Below are 16,873 nucleotides of genomic sequence, written 5' to 3' on the forward strand. Positions count from 1 at the left end.
TAATGCTATCAATGAAGTTCACACTGGTGTAAAACCAGTGTGAGGGAGCATACAATCAAGCCTCAAGGAACCTACTGAGCTTCATTTTTTCTGCCCCTTCAAATGTTTTATTTAAGTTCTGAAGTAGCTGGTGGACAGAGCTAGACCAGCATGCCTGGAAACTCAAATTTTCTGGGGAGCAGAAAGATACACTACTGCTGCAAGAGTGCAGCCTTCAACCTGTTGCCCTACATCTCAGCTGGAAGGACCACCCTTAGGAGGGGGAGGGTAAGTCAGTCTTTATGACCCTTGTGTGTCCTCTTTGCTGAGATGCCCAACATGGATATCTGTTTGTGATACGAACATTTGTCCACTAGGACCTGCACTCAGACCACCAACTTCTTTCAAAAAGCTCACCAATTGGCTCCCTGGTGGTGTTAACCTGCCATCCTGGGCTAGACTCAAATCAGGGACATGGAAGTGAATAGTTCAATGTACAGTCCCCTGAGCCAGCTAGAGCTGACAGGGGATGATAATCTTCCAGGACTCTTACAGAATCTCTCCATTTCTGTTTGGTTGATTAAGCTTTATATTTACAACCAGGCTTTGAGTCAATGATTTTTCATTTCTATCCTATCTCATTTCCATAAGCTGAGTTAGCAGCTTTGCTCACCAGTCCTTATTATAAACCTCTCTCAATTTTAAGACATGATAGAAATATTATTTGAGAAAGACTTCTGCAGTTCCAGCTGTTTGCATGACTTAATTATTGGAATCTGAGATCCACTCTTTTTTTTTATTATTAATGAGCTCAAACTAGGGAGGTTTGTGGCATACACTCTCAATTTGCACATAATAGTTGACTTAATTTCAGTCTACCTCTAGGAATACAGGTCCTGATGTCTGAGCCTCCACAAATGTAGATGAAATCAGTGGCAGTTGTAAGCACTCGCTGTGAGGAAACATTGTCTAGGGGCTATAGCATTAGCCTTAGCCAACCTGGGTTCAAGTCCTTGTTTTGCCACAAAGTACCTGTTGGATCCTGGGCAAGTTACTTAGCCTCTCTGTGCCTCAGTATCCCCACGAGGGATAACAGTACTTCCCTACCTCGCAGAGGTGCTGTGAGGGGCTTAGCTACTACAGTAACAGGGGGCACATATGTACTTAAGAAAACACCATTGAAAATTGGGCTCATGATTTTTTTTCATCATATTACTGATTTACTACTTGATCCAGAAATTTCTCAGCACCTCATGTGACATGCTGAGCATCCTCACCTCCCAGCAAAGTCAATATTGCTTAGCACCTTGCAGGATCAGGCTCTTCCTGCACCAGAGCAGATCAAAAAGATAAACACCAATTCGCCCCCGGTGAAACCCAGTGCATCTCCACTGATTTAAATGGAGTCACAGCAGCTTGTGTCAGTGCTGATTTGGCTCTCTCTCTAAAATGGGCTGATCTCAACCCTTGAGACGTTTGAAGGAGGACAGATCCAGATGTGTCGGAGCTCAGGCCCATCTCTACTCAACATGGGTGGGGTTTAGATCACAGGTCAGTTCGTTTTTACTGTAACTGGCTCATCCAGCCTTTGAAAACATCCATGTTTAGTTCGTGTCTTTCACAGAAAAGCTCATTAACAGCTTGCAGAATTACATCCTGCTGTCACCCCTCTCCCCTGCCCCAACTGCTGTTTCGAGTTCAAGGTGGAATCGTCCCACTCCAAATCAGACTTGTTTGCTTTTTTTCAATGACAGGAAACATTTGTTTCATAAACATTCATAAGAGGCTTAAAATAAGCCTTCTCCTCTGCTACAAACTCATCCTATTACACTCAAGGCAAAGTCTTTGCAATATCAGCGGCTGGCTGCGCTGGAATTGGTATTAATTAAATGCATGGTTTAATGCGATTGGAATTCTGAATGTCCATAAATAAATTAGGGCTCTGCTCTAACACATTCATGTATATGCTTCTTCAGTGGGTCTTCTGTCCAGTAGGGCTGATAATCATCATAAGTAGGCTTGGAAGGATTCAATGTTGGTAAACTTTGATTTCATCATACACACACAAAGTGATGAAAAAAATATTTCCATCAATAATAACTAACTGTGATCTACAGGTAGGAAAAGTAAGAAAAATGCTCCTTATGAACTTCTTGGAGTTTGATTTAGGGATATTAACTTTGTATATTTTGACATGTGATGTTGACAATTTGTGTTTTAATGGTTATAAACCTTAAAGTTTTGAATTTCAACATCTTCTGTCAAGAAACAATTATTGTTTGACCTCCACATAATTTCATGCGACTGAAAAACTAAATAGATAAAAATTAAAAAATGCTTAAAAATAAATAATCGATATCATCCATCAAAAAGATAAAAATCAAATTCTGCCAAGCCTAATCATAATATAGTAAGAATACTTTGCACTGATATTGCATCATCCATCCATCCAATGCTTTCAAGGCATTTTGAAAACACACATGAATGAAGTCTTACAACATTCTCCTAGGAATGAGGTGCAGGGGGGAGTCCCCAGGGCGGGAGTGGAGGCGTTGGAGAGTGAGTTCACCTCACTCTGACCCTGCAGCAGTAGCTCCTGCCCCATAGGGCTGGACCCGGCTTCCTGCTCTGGGTGTTGCAACCCCCTACCGGACTGGGATTAGGGTTGCAGTGCCAGGGGAATTGATGCCCCCTGGGCAGGACAAGGAGGAGAAGGAGGAAGAGGACACTGGCCTTCACCCCCTACAAATGTGGACCCTGAGTGAGTTGCCAACAAAGACACAATGCAGTTGGTGGGTCCCCTTACTAAAATGTTTGGGGGCCACTAACTTAATTTATAGGTCAGAGGCATCAATTCATATTGGCACTTTTAACCCAAAGCAGTAATTGTACCATATGAGATAAAGGATACTCTCCAATCCACCAGCTATCATTAACAGTAGCCCTCATACAACATCTTCTGCCAGGCCTCTGTCCGCTACAAGGCAAAACTTATACATGGCATTATTCTCTCCCTGGTAAGCAACATGTGATAGTGAGCAATGTACAGGAGCATCTTGGATTCACTGTAAATAGATTCTAGAATCGCTTCAGCATAAACTGTTTATGCTGATGCCTCCAGTGCTTAAATCCTCTTTCAAATACACAAACAGTAGCTCAGGTATGCTACTCCGTTTATGCCTTGCTCAGTGGTACCTGCCATTATCAACTGCAGAACCCTACGTAAAAAGTGAACGGACAGGGTGCAATTAATGTTCATCGGGTTGGTTGGTTTTACAGGGGACAACAAAACTTATTCCAAAAACAGGGAGAGGAAAGGTTTCTAATACAATATGACCTTACTACACTCTTGTTCTTTTCAAACTAGAAGCGCAGTACGTGTGAGTCATACTAACTGTTCAAAGCACAGAATCCTACAAAATAGGACTATTAAATTCACCTAGTCCATCCCCCAAGCCTGTGCAGACTTGTTCCTTGAAGTATATGATCCAGTGCTTGTTCAGTCCAATTTTAGGTGACTCAAATGAGGAAGTGTCCACCACTTCCCCTCACGGATTATTCCTGTTAGAAAATTGTTCCTTTATTCCTTGGACCACCCTAAATGATTGCTCTTCCCAACTAGGGGCAGCTCCAGGCCCCAGCACGCCAAGCGCGTGCTTGGGGCGACATGCCACGGGGGGCGCTCTGCCGGTCGCCGGTTCCGGTGGACCTCCCGCAGGCGTGCCTCCGGAGGGTCCGCTGGTCCCGCCGCTTTGGTGGAGCATCTGCAGGCACGCCTGCCGGAGGTCCACTGGAGCCGCAGGACCAGCGGACTGTCCGCAGGCACGTCTGTGGGAGGTCCACCGGAGCCGCGGGACTGGCGACTGGCAGAGCACCCCCCCCCGGCGTGCCGCCGTGCTTGGGGCGGCGAAATGGCTAGAGCCGCCCCTGTCCCCAGCATTGGCATTTCCAGCTTTCATATACTTGCAGGCTTAGTAGTCATCTGATTAATCTATACCACCTTAGCTCTTCCAATATTTCTCTCTATACCAATCCCTGTAGCTCCTTAATCTTTGTTCTTCCTTCATTTCCCTCCTACATACCAACAACTTTCAGGCACCAAAGTGCCTAGAACGGGTCACCGGGCTCTAGCTGTGGTCTTACCAGCTCCTTATAGCGAAGGACTGTCATCTCTTTGCTCCGTAGCACATTGCATGTTTCTGTCTCACTATCACCCCAGATCTGCATTGCATTTCATAGTCCTTATGAGTAGAGTTTGAAGCATTTAAGGCCTGATTTTGATTGTACAGCAAATCAGGCCCTTCATGTTTTGTTAGGGGAAAGGATCTGTGCTAGAAGAATGACACAGGGTAAAACAGAATGGGGAAGTTGCGAGCTTCTTCCAAGAACACAGGGCACATGTGATATGAGTGTTATCCTGCTCTCATTACGTGCCCAGTTGCCAGGGGTGGCTCTAGACATTTTGCCGCCCCAAGTACGGCATCATTCCACGGGGGACGCTCTGCCGCTCGCCGGTCCCGCGGCTCCGGTGGACCTCCCGCAGGCGTGCCTGCGGAGGGTCCGCTGGTCCCGCGGCTTCGGTGGAGCTGCGGGACCAGCGGACCCTCCGCAGGCACGCCTGCGGGAGGTCCACCGAAGCCACAGGACCAGCGGACCCTCCGCAGGCATGCCACCAATGGCACCCTGCTTGCCGCCCTCCCGGCGACTGGCAGAGCACCCCCGCGGCATGCCGCCCCATGCACGTGCTTGGTATGCTGGGGCCTGGAGCCGCCCCTGCCAGTTGCCCTTGAAGGAGGCAGCCGATGGTGTGTCTGCAAATGCTAGAGCTGACTTAACCAATTTGTAGAGTCCCTCATCAGGGGCTGGAATTGCTGTTTACATCCTACATCCAACTACAGCCACAGCTAGAACTGGTATCCACTGACAGCAGCCCTGCTAAGGAGATCTGAGCTCCAGGCTACTCTTTGCAGCTCTTACAGCTTGTTGTGCCTTCCGGGATGAAGCTGACTTCCCCATCCTGCTTAAATTCCTTACACTGTGAGAGGTGGTGCTGCAGTTAACGTGAAGGACTCTCTTCTCAGCCACCACAGACTCACCCAATGTGAGTCATATTTTACATTATCCATTAAACTGTGGCACTGTTTGATTTGCTATTTTTAGAGTATAACCATGCAAAGTATGTGCCTGATACACAGCCTCAGCAGAGCAAGAAGAGCAGGATTGCATTAGAGGCCAAAATCTGCTTCTCTGAGCCTTTTCCTGCACATTATTGTTACTTACACGATTGTTTCATTGTTATTTTGGGATCGTAAGCTCTCCGAGGAAAGGTCCATCACCTACTAAATGTTTGTACAGCTGGCTGAGGCTCCCAGGTGCTGCCACATTATATATATTGCAGAAAAACCCAGAGGCCTCAAGCAGGACTGCCACCCTGCTGCACTGGGCACTGTATAAACATATATGAAGACATGGGGCTACCTATGGTTCCTACCCTGTAAAGCTTGCAATCTAATCTGACCAGTGAGATGTGAAGGCAGGGGTAGGCAGAGGAATACAGTGATATATACACATATATAAATGTGCAATTTGTAAAAAAAAAAAAGGTTATAAATAGACCTAGCCATAATTAATTGGCTGATTTCTCACCAGCATGGTAGCAGAGGTGTGTCTTGAGTAGGAATTTGGAGGAGAGGGTAGTGGCCTGATGGATCAGTTCTGTGCATGAAGGTCAGAGTAAAAGGTGCAGAGATGCTTGTTCAGGAAGCTGACAAATGGCCAGAGAAGGCATGCGGGTAGAGTGGAGGAGGTGAGTAGGACATGATGAGACACAAGAGCAGACAAGTAAGGAGGGGCAGCATTGTGGAGGGCCTGGGAAACGAGAACAAGAAGCTTGACCTTGATGCAGTAAAACTAGGGGAGCTAATGGAGAGATTCAAGGAAGAGGGTGTGTGTATCCCACACGGGTTCAGAATGGGCCTAAGAGGACAATTGACATACAGAGCTGTGCCCGGAGAGTGGAACAGGCTTAATGGAGGATGAGGCCCAGCTGAGGAGGTGCTGGGAGAGGACTATAAACAGAAGAAGTTCAGAGCAAAAGGAGGCTGCAGATAGTGCGCAAGGAGCTCTGCAGTTACTCTCTGGGTAAAAATCAATGAGTATTTTTAAAAAATATATATATAAATCCATTTTTATTAATTTAAGGGGTTTTTCATTTAAATCCGATTGTTTTATTTTATTATTTAAATTAAATTAAAAAAATGGATTTATATTTTTTTTTCAAAAATACTCTTTGATTTTCTTTTTAAAAATAAACCTATTTAACATGAAATCTGAATTTATTACAAAATATGTTAAAGGCTAAACTTATTAAAATCTCTTAACACATTTAAGAAATATGCTGAATGTATGAGCCTATCTTGAACCTAAAGGCTGCTTTTCTATATAAAGAAAGAATCGGGGGGAGGGGAGGGGGGAATTAACTTTCAAGGTCAAGCTTTATAAATCTGGCACAACAGGCCATATACAGTATTAAGCGCTTGATCCTGTGTGGGGCTGTGCTACTGGGGGCAAGAGACTGGCAAAGTCACCACAGGTATTAAGACCTGGCCTCTGACTCCAGGAGACTCCATCATGTGATCTCACTAGGTGGCAAAAAGATGTGCCAAACCTAGTGTAAAGGGTCTATCTAGTTGTATGTCAACATGTTTTAATGATTATACTGACCAATGAGAAAGTACCTTTCTTTAGAAAATAACTGAAATACAAATGGAAAAGTTGATTCAAATCAATTATTTAAATCATTATTTAAATCACCGTGATTTAAATCAGTCCACCCTGGAGAAGGAAGAGACTGGGAGGCTCATGGAAGAAGCCAAAGGGAACAGTTGGTCCTGGGATCCTCTCCTGAATAGAAAAGTGTGGCAGGAGGCTAGGGGGGAGACAGCAGAGTGGAGCAGGCTCTGGTGGGAAGGCCTGACAAAACAGCAGGAACTGAATTTACAGGTAGAGAGCCCTGGAAGGCATCCAGTGGAGACATGAAAGGTCAAGCCCCAAAAGGGCAGAAGGGGTTTTAAGACTGTGCTTTTTAGTTTGGGATTTTGTTGAGGGATTCCAGGGAAGGTCCTGGAGTGCACCAGCCATGACAGAAGGGTGACCCTACAGAAGTTGCAGCAGGGGAGAAGGCCCGAGAAAGGCTGGGTAGGAAGAACCAAAGGAAGGCAGCAGCAAGGAGTTGTCATGGCTGGATTGTGACGAAGTGGGCAGGCCTGGGTTCCCCTACCAGCCACTGGTATGGTGGCATGAGGCTGGAGGAGGGGACAAGGATGACAGAGAGCCCTGAGAAAAGGGACTGAAGACCACAGGCCCAGAATTGGGGCTGAAGACGTGATACAAGGTCTTGGACACTGATTTGTTGGACTTTTTATTATTCCAGATGACCTGGCTGGTGAGCTGAGGCATAAGAAGGGGCAGACCAGCAGAGGACCAGTGTGGCCATTGGCAAGAGGCGCCAAAGGGGAGAGAACCAGTACACCATGCCAGGCCACAAGGAGTTGCTTCCGTGGTGAGTTCTGCCTCTTCACAGGGTGGTATGGTGAAAGGAATGGACAAGAAAGATGGATCTTGTCTTAGCTATACTTTGTACTGGTCTGAAAATAGTGGATCAGAGCCATAGCTCCTTTGACTTCAAGTCAATGGAGCTATTTCAGTTTTCACCAAATGAGAATCTATCCCATTGTGTTTAAATTCTAAACATAGCAAGTAGGGCTTTGGGGAATTTAACTGCAGCAAACTTACTGTGCATTTTTATTGTGTACGTTCAAGTTAAACTTCTGACATCAGGTTAAAGCTCTCTAACAAGTCTGCATATATGTGGGCTGAGCAACATTTTCTGCCAGGACACATCCCCCTACTTCCACCTCACACATTTGTCTTCCTTGCTTCACCAGCGAGAAAGCTGGAGACTCTACGTTTCTGCTCTGCAGTTATAACTTGAGGAATAATTAGGAACTGCCCTGGGTTGTTGTTGATTTTTATGAACAAATAAGGAATGGGGATTCACAGTTTTTAGAAATACGGTTGTGAATGTTGAAAGGGTCATGAAACTTCTAAGTCAGGCTGGGCTGACCTATGTATATACTGAAATCTCATCTTAAGAAACTGGGAATTCAGCATGGTTAAAACTGAGCCTTCTACCTTGGGCTTACACATTCTTCTCTTACCATGCATATAGGGGTTTATCCTGGTTTTGATTACAGCTCTGTGAAATTATCACAATCCAGCTGAAAAAAAACCACACAAAAGTGCCCTGGCTTGGGGTTTTGATAGAGGTGAACCTCAGCTACTGGATTTGGTTCTGAACTTTCCCAGACTTCACAGGTGTGAAGATTCAGAGTTCTGGTTTGAATTCCCCACTGCAAAGTCTGGAGAGATATAATGTGTTCCTCTCTGGGCTCATCTCTAGTTTTAATGCAAACTTGAAACCCATCGAAACCCTCTTAATGAACTTGGCTAATGTATGTGTGTGGAACAAAATCTTAAGAAATTGGCAGTTTTGCAGGGTTATGACACAAAATCAGGTGGACATTGATGCAATTGTGTTTTATCTTGAAATATTAGGTAGATTCTCAGACCTGACTTGTCCCTGAATTAGCACAAAGGAAACACAGCCAGCTGGGGAAGTCACACCAGATAGTGTAATTAGTTACTGTTATTCTACAGTTATCATTCTTGTCACAGCTAGACTTTTGTCTTTTTGGCACAAGGAAAGGTTGAATTGAGACTCCATCTGCTCTGCAATTGGAAAAGATGGGAAACTTACTGATTCAGTGATGAGCAAAAGGCACTTAATGAAGTACAGATAATGATACAGGAAGCTGAGCACAGAGTGTACTCTTCCTATGTCAAGAATACTGCCTGGACTTGAAGCTGGCCCAAAGAATGAGAGGGATTGGGTTCCTATTCTCTGGGTGACTAGGAGGGATAAAGAGAATTTCCAGCACAGTGAAATCTGGTTCTGAACAGCCTAACGCACTTAGTTAAATTTATTACTAGAGCTGTTTGGGAATTTTCCACTGGAATGCTTTTTTGACAGAAAATGCAGTTTCTGCAAATTTTTTGCCAAAAAATGTTGAATTGCTGTTAGGAAAATCAAAACAAAATATTTTGTGTCAGGTTGGTTTCACCTGAATTGGAATATTTTGTTTTGTTGAGCCAACCCCAAAATGCTTAGATCAGAATCAGGCCAGACATAAAACTGCCTTTCCCAATCAGCTCATTGCCTTATGGAAGTTGTAGTTTAGACCCCAACTCTCTTCTATGGACTAGACTCCCTGGAGGATTATATCTGTTATAATGCAACATGGATTTCCCTCTGACGTACTGGATGGCACATTATGGGAGCCATATGAATCTGGGTGCATCATGGGAGATACATTCCAGCCAAGGATCTAGCCCCTGGGGAGAATGGGGCCATCAATCTTCGAACCTACAGCTCCCATGAGGCAATGAGCTGAACTGGGAAAGATAGCGTAAATGTTTTGTAGAATTGATTTGAAATTCCAGCTCAACAAACCAAAATGAAACACTTCAATTTCAGGAATGTCAAAATGCTGTGTTTTGTTTTGATAAAATCTTAAAACAAAACGTTTCAACATTTTTGAGTCAAATATTTTCAAAATTTGACCTTTGAGACAAAAACAAATGTTGAAATATCAGAATGGCCCATAGGACAGAAATTCTGAATTTCACATAGCTCTAGTTATATCTCAGAAGCAATGCACAAGAATCACATGGAGATTATGCCAGATATGTGGCACTTAGGGTTAACACTTTGGCCAGTCAATTCAAAATGTGTTTTTAAGACTAAAATGATGATGAATTTTCTTAACGTACAGTGCTGTGTACACCACCACAATGTGTCCAAACATATTTTATTACATTTAAAGTCTGTCTTGATAGGACAGATACACTAGAGAAGTGCAATAATGGCTTTCTAAGCCTACTGAAGCAATCATGAAATAGTAACAAACAATATAAACACTTTGCACCTACACAATGTCCTGGGGACACCTTCTGCACATTTCAGCCAAGGTTTTGGAAAGACAAAACCCAAGAGACTTTCCCCAGGGAACCCCTCTCAGGTTTTACACTTAGTCCAGTGCATTGTGGGACAGGACTTTGGGAGTTTAGGGAGAGCTATGTGAATACTTGTGACAATTTAGGAAATCTGTCTGGACAACTTAAGAATTCTGGTTGTTGTTATGAAATTATTATGCAGTTGTTAATATGAAAATTGATGTATCATTAATGTCTCTCTGTCTCTGTGTATCCACCATTGTGGACAAACCTTTCAACATGAACCTCCCAAACGAGGGACAATGGTGGGCTGCTGGTATGCAACAACTAGCTCTTTGGGACAATGGGTTTGCTTTTGCTGGGAGAAAATACTTCCTCCTCTTGTCTGAAAGGTGTGGGGAAGTGGATAGAGTGTAACTTTCTCACACAGGACAAAGAGACAGAGGTTACCAAACAGGAGGTTATAAAAGGACTCACGGAAGGGAAGACTCACAGGGAACCACACAGGAAGTTTGGAAAGTAGAGAGGAAGGGAACAGATCAACCAAGGTCAGAGTAGGCAAACTGGGGGAGAAGGTTCCATGTTTCAGAACCCAAGTCAGGCACTGCAACAAAAGATCCTTGAATGGCACTAGAAGACCCTGACCCCAGCCCAAGGAATGGTCTGGAATTATGAGGAAACTGAGGCAGGGAAATGCATGCAGGTTTTATTATTTTTGTAGAGATCTCTTTGTATGGGGGAAGTCTGAGGGGTTAGCACTGCTTCCAGGGACTGGACATTGCGCCACACAGAAGATCTGTACTCCAAGAGTGCGCCAAGAAGCCCTAAGACAGTGCCAGTGCCCAAGCTCCATCCAGATTCCAGAGGCTTAAAATACATGGAATCCAAAAGCTGGATCCCCTTACAGCAGACTCCTGTGGGCCAAGAGGAGGCACTTGAATGGACCCGTGACACTTGTGCAGGACAGACATGATGATCAATGCAGCTTATAGTCATGGACCTCATTATCAGTGCTTTGATTCAAAGAACATTGACTCTCTTGGGGTACATCTTATAACATCTTCTATTTGAGCATCTCAGAGTAATTTGCAAACATTAACAGATTAAGTCTAAGCATACCTCCATGAAGGAGTTATAGTAAACATACTAGCCACCAAGTTCACTATCAAACCAAAATCTTTCCATGTAACTGCAACAAAACCCTTTTTTCTTGGGTACCATAGCCATGAAAAAAGCAAAGCAGAGATGGAGTGGACAGGGAGAGCAAATTTTTTAATAGACCTCTACTGTACCTGGGTTTCCTTGAGCCATGGAGTCATAGATGAGTTTGCAGGATTTCAGCAGTGTGCTAATCTTCTTCTCTGGGGAGTAGAACTTGTGCATGGTTGTAAACTTGTGAAGGATTTTTTCCAGCACAACAGTTTCAGGCACGCTGGTGGTGACACCCAGGTCAGTGGTGGTTGTGTTCTGTATGACCAACTGGTTCTCTTTCAGCAGCTGTAAGGATCCATCTTTGTTGTGGATTTCCCGTAAGTAGGAATCAATGGCATTTTTTAAAGGTTTCAGGACACATTTGTACAACGCTGACTCGACAATCACTTCTGCATAGGAAGGGGGAGAGGGGAATAAGAAAACATGGGATCCATGAAAAAAAATTAACTTAGTAGCACAGATGCATCCCTAGACCAACCTAGTGTAACTCCCATGCAAGAACCTGGGCCATGTCATAAGCAAATTTAAAGGACAGTGTCAGTTACAGGTGGGATGCATATAAATGCAGTTGGTAAAGTAGTGTCATTTGCATCAGGCTGGCATTCAGTAGGTGTGCCACAGGTAATTTACACACCAAAGGGGCAGACGTTGGTGGGGGAAGTGTAACTATACCCACCATAGGCCACGGGCAGGGTTTGAACCAGAGCACAATATCAAAACATAGACTTCTACCAGTTGAACTGAAGGAGTAACTCCATTAAAGGAAGCAGTAGTGTGACACACATTTTACAAGTGCATTACTATCCTGTAATGGGACAGCCAACTAAGGGGAAGTGTAAAGTAAAGCAGAACCCCACTTTCCCACACCGCTCTTGGTTGCTTTTCCTCTAACAACTCTGCTTTTCCAGACCCTCGTGTAGGTTACACTAACTTACCGATATGCAGTAATTTACACCACATTTTACGTCATCTGTGAATATGGCCCATGAAGCCTATTTCCTAACACTTGCTTAATATTCAACAGGAGAAAAAAAAACATCCAGACAACAGCAAGCTTGAGAAACTGCGGGAAATTGCATTACGCCTGTTGCCTACTACAATAATATGGTTCAATGGCACTGCAGAACAGTGCAGCCGCTCAGACAGGGAGCAATGAAAACATAGCAGTTATGTTTATGGGCATGACGTGCAGCTCTTTTAAAGACTCTACTACAGGTTACAAGGGAGACAATCTGTGTGCATGAGCAGCTAGTCTGGAGAAGAATCAGAGTGAAAACTTTTCCCATGGAAATCCCCACTGCCCTCAAAAGAGGTATCCCTGGCCAAGTTTAACCTGTGAGGAGTCTGCTGACTTTGGGCCAAACCCTCCTCTCGCTGGTCTGAAGGAATAGAGCCCATCATCCAACTACGAGTTGGGGGAGGCATGGAAGAAGGGAGTTCTGTTTCTGCAGCATTGCATTTCCAGCCATAACAAACAGATTCCTCCTCTAAGTGAGCATTAACTTAGGCAGATAACTCTCCATGCTCTGAACCTCTCCCATCTCGAAGGATGGGGGTTCCAGAGCAGTGACCAGTGGGGACCCTGCAGACAAAGGAACAGAGGAGTTCAGGTGGAGCTCTGAGGCAGGATAGAGGCCCAGAACCTCCACCAGATGGTCCTAGCCTCTGATGAAACTCAGGCTATGTGTGGGTTATTTAAGATGAAGCCTGTGACTGTTCTGAAGGTGATGGTGCTATGTGTAAACCCCACTCACTGTAGAAAGAAGAAAATTCAGGCAGTGAAAACTTGCACCATTTTCAGTTTCCTCTACAGGAATAACCCACCGTGGAGCCAGCATTTGGAGAATGGGAACTGTAGCCATACATCAGAACTCATGGAGTTCAGGGTTTGTCTTCACTTCTAAAAAAGCTGTGGCTTTTACTGCAGGGTAACTAATGCGTGCAAGCTATCCTGAAGTAAAAAACACAGTGAAGACCAGGCACTTTAGTTTTACCACAAGGTATTCTCGCTGAGTTCAACCTATGTCCTTCCCTGGGGTTGACCTCACAAAATTTATCTCATGGTAAAACTAACGTGCCTTGTCTTTAGGGTGTTTTTGAGATAGCTCACATGTGTTAATTACTCTGAGGTTAAAAAAAAAAAAAGGAAAAAAACCCACATCTTTTTTAGCACTGAAGACAAGCCTTCAGTCACCGTCTACTTTACAGTTGGGTTTTGGTTTGTTTATTCACTTCAAGGTCTGTCTTAACAATGCATATAATTCACTGATGTTCACTGGTCTGCCTGCAACCCCGGATTTTAGCTTTTGCAGCATCAACGCCTTGACGTTTGGGGAAGTATAGGCTAGATGTCCAGAGAGAAAGAGAGAGAAAGAAGACAGGACTGCAGGACATGTCAGTCACCATTAATGGTATTAGGTCAAATGCCTTATGCAAGGAGGGATGGGTGTTTCCATTTTCCTTCATATAGGTGAATTTCTATGCCTGGGGGTACTGAATAAAGAGGCTCATGACCTGTCCAGATATGGAGATCAGGAGTGATTAAAAACCAAGATAACATTACAACATAGGTGCTTCTTAAAGCAATGCTCAAGTTCTCAGGGTGGCCAGCAGGCCTTCCACTAACTGCCACAGCACAGAAATAGAGTGTGTGATTTTGCATCTGCATATATTTGCATGAGATAAAGATTTTACATTTCTTTGTACTGTTCCCACAAATAAGCTCTAAATTACTGCATGTCTTTGTACAAAGGCCACTGGCACAATATTCTCCAGGGAATTTTAAATTAAAAACTGTATTGTTAACAGTTATTCCCCTTGAACAGAAGTTGTGATTGAGGTAAAAATGAGGCGAGTGCTGTACTTTGGGGTTAGGGCTGCCAGTGCAGCTCCAGTGTTCTTACTAGTTGTGGTGCATGGAGCAAGAATTCATGGCTTCTGCCTTTGGAAACAAACCATAACCTTGCCTTTCCCAGTGAATGTTCAGCTGCTAATACCTGAAATGGATGTCAGAGGTGGGGCAAATTTCTGCTTCCAGAACTCCACTCTAATGTTTTACTTTGACTGGACCTTCTCAAGACATGGAGGTCCACAAAGAGCAGAACTTTGTAGCAGAGATCTGCTCCATGGACCTGGTGGCTGCAGACAGAGTTTTTTGTGGAGCTTAGGAAAGATTATGCTTGTTCAGTTGAATCTCTCTCTTAAAGCAATTTTGTTTGGGTTTTTTTTATTTGATCTCCAGAGTTTTAATACTGCTACCCTGAATGCAGCCAATCAGAGAGCAGCTTTAGCCCACAGCATTTACATTTCATCAGGCATCTAACAATTTTATAAGGAAAAACTTTTCTCTGTGTCACCATTACCCCCAAACGACTAGAAATCCACCCCCTGAAAAGAGTAAAATGTGAGCGTTACCTAATTCTTCTTCTTTATAAACAGCTGGATCTATGAGAGATTTCAGCTCTGTACTTTGTATTAAATAACTCTTCAGCTGAGTCATCATCATTCGAATTTCTTGTAGCATCTCTGTGCTGGAACTCTGTTTTGCCATCATCTCTAAACTGTACACTTTATAGTCCTGCACCAAATTGCCAAAGTAAGAATCCTTGTCCTGTGACAGCTCTACAATCTTCTTCTGCAGCTTTCTGTCAGCAGATAAGAAGACTGTGAAGACATTGGTTAGGCTGACAAAGGAGAGCCTGTGCTTGGCCTTGCCCAAGATTACAGAACGTGTCTTTTTAATGGCAGGGCTGCTCAGTTGCTCTAGGTCATCCTCCGTGCTGCTTGTGGAGTAAGAGTCAGGCTCCGAAGCAGAGGTCTGAGCCACTGCATTGCTTCCTGGACAGTCCAGGGAGGTATGAGAACCTTTAAGTTCAGATGAGCTAACAGATTTACAGCTAGCATCTGATTCATCCTGAGTGTGTTGGCAGGTGGCATCACCTTCTGGCTGTGGGCTCTCCTTGGATGAAGACTGTGCATTGTGTGTGGCTGGCTCTGCAATGTTTATTTGTTTTGAGTCGCAGGAGCTGGAAGAAGTTGGCAGCCGAGAAAGCCTCTTCTTTCTTGGTGGTGGGACAGGGGGCATCTTTACGATTGCCATCGGCTTCCTTTGTAGCTCAGGCAAGTTCTCTTTTTCTGCAGCTTTGGGCTTTGCTTCCTGGCACTCTGATGTAGTGCTCTCACTAATGGCAACCAGCATTTTTACTGCCTTTCTGCACTGAGAATCATTGCTCTCTGTACAAACATCCTGTTCTTCTTGAGCCTCTTCCCCTTTCAGCATTTCACATTTTCCAGGCTTACCAACGCAGCTCGCTTCTGAAGCTCTTTCAGTTGGCCGCCTCCTCGGAGGTATGGAGGGAAGAGCACATTTCGGTGGGGCGGCTGATGATGGGTCACTGGATGAGTAGGGTTCTTTTCCCTTTTCTTCCTTACCTTTACTGCCCTCAATTTTCATTTCCTTAGTGCTCTTCCTCAGTTGCTGAAGAAGCAGCTGGTCCTCTTCACAGGCAGTCATGGAATCCTTAGATAGCTTTGCAGGTGGCTTCAGAACTTGACTGTGAGGAAGAGGAGGAGGTGGAGGGGGACGGTGAGGAGACCTCTTAGGATTTGGTGTGGATGCACTACAGTGATCAGCGCTTGCACTGGAGCTCTTGTAAGGAGGTACATCTGGAGGAAGAGGATTGCTGCACTCCTCTATAAAAATAGGATTCACAAACCACAGCTTGTCATTTCCTATTGACAGCTCAATTTCACATGAACAGTGGTTTGTGCTACTTGCAAACTGCTGGTTAGACCTTAGATTATTCGTCTGGGCAGTTCTGAGGGCAGAGTCTTTCACAGGCTGGGAAATCCCCCCTCCTGTTCTTCTGTGGTTTAAAGAGGAGTCCCAGAAGCCTGTCAAAAAATAACAGAGTGAGACAATGCCCTGAGAGAATGCTATCGTGTCTGACAAGGTATGGGAAAACTACTTTGAATCGAAAGAAGTGATGCAAACTTTGAACCCACATCCACACTGGGAAAAAAACAGAAATTTCACTAGAAAACTGTTCATAGTCCAACTGTCAGAAGCAGGGCCACCCAGAGGGATGGAGGGGGGGGCAAGTGGGGCAATTTGCCCCAGGCCCTGCAGGGGCCCCCACGAGAATATAGTATTATATAGTATTACAACTTTTTTTATGGAAGGGGCCCCCCAAAATTGCTTTGCCCCATGCCCCTGAATCCTCTGGGCAGCCCTGGTCAGAAGCTCATCCAAAGAGGACCATTGACCTGATGAGGTTTGTCCATTGCTAAGTCTGAAGGCAATAGATAACAAATATGAAGCAATTAAAATAAAGTCTGTATGCCCCCTACCATGGTCATTGTCCTCAAAATATACCAGTAACCTTAGATAACTAAGGAAGGAGGGAGCATGACAGGGATGGGTGGGCATGGTGGAGCTGAGTTTCCCTACTCCAGGGCAGAAGTTGGAGCAGACCACCTGCTACTCTAATTCCATCATTGCCAAGCGGTCAAGACTCAGAGAGCTGGAGCATAGGATCAGATTGGATCAGACCCGTGTCCATACAGTCTGGTATCCTGACAGTGGCCAGCACCAGCTGTGTCGGGGAAA

At 44.6% G+C, this 16,873-nt stretch overlaps 1 protein-coding gene across 6 annotated transcripts in view; it reads right to left on the reverse strand.

The window, feature by feature from the left end:
- Positions 1–16,873, reverse strand: part of RIN3 (Ras and Rab interactor 3) — a 102,811-nt gene that overhangs the window by 15,639 nt on the left and 70,299 nt on the right. For all 6 annotated transcript variants that reach the window (XM_039538650.1, XM_039538652.1, XM_039538651.1 and 3 more), the window contains 2 exons: positions 14,680–16,158; positions 11,346–11,654 (listed from right to left, as the gene is read on the reverse strand). In XM_039538650.1, coding sequence (XP_039394584.1) covers positions 11,346–11,654; positions 14,680–16,158 — 1,788 coding nt within the window. The remainder of the gene's footprint in view (positions 1–11,345; positions 11,655–14,679; positions 16,159–16,873) is intronic.

The sequence above is a fragment of the Mauremys reevesii genome, linkage group 4, assembly GCF_016161935.1.
Source record: "Mauremys reevesii isolate NIE-2019 linkage group 4, ASM1616193v1, whole genome shotgun sequence".
NCBI classification, from domain to species: Eukaryota; Metazoa; Chordata; order Testudines; family Geoemydidae; genus Mauremys; species Mauremys reevesii.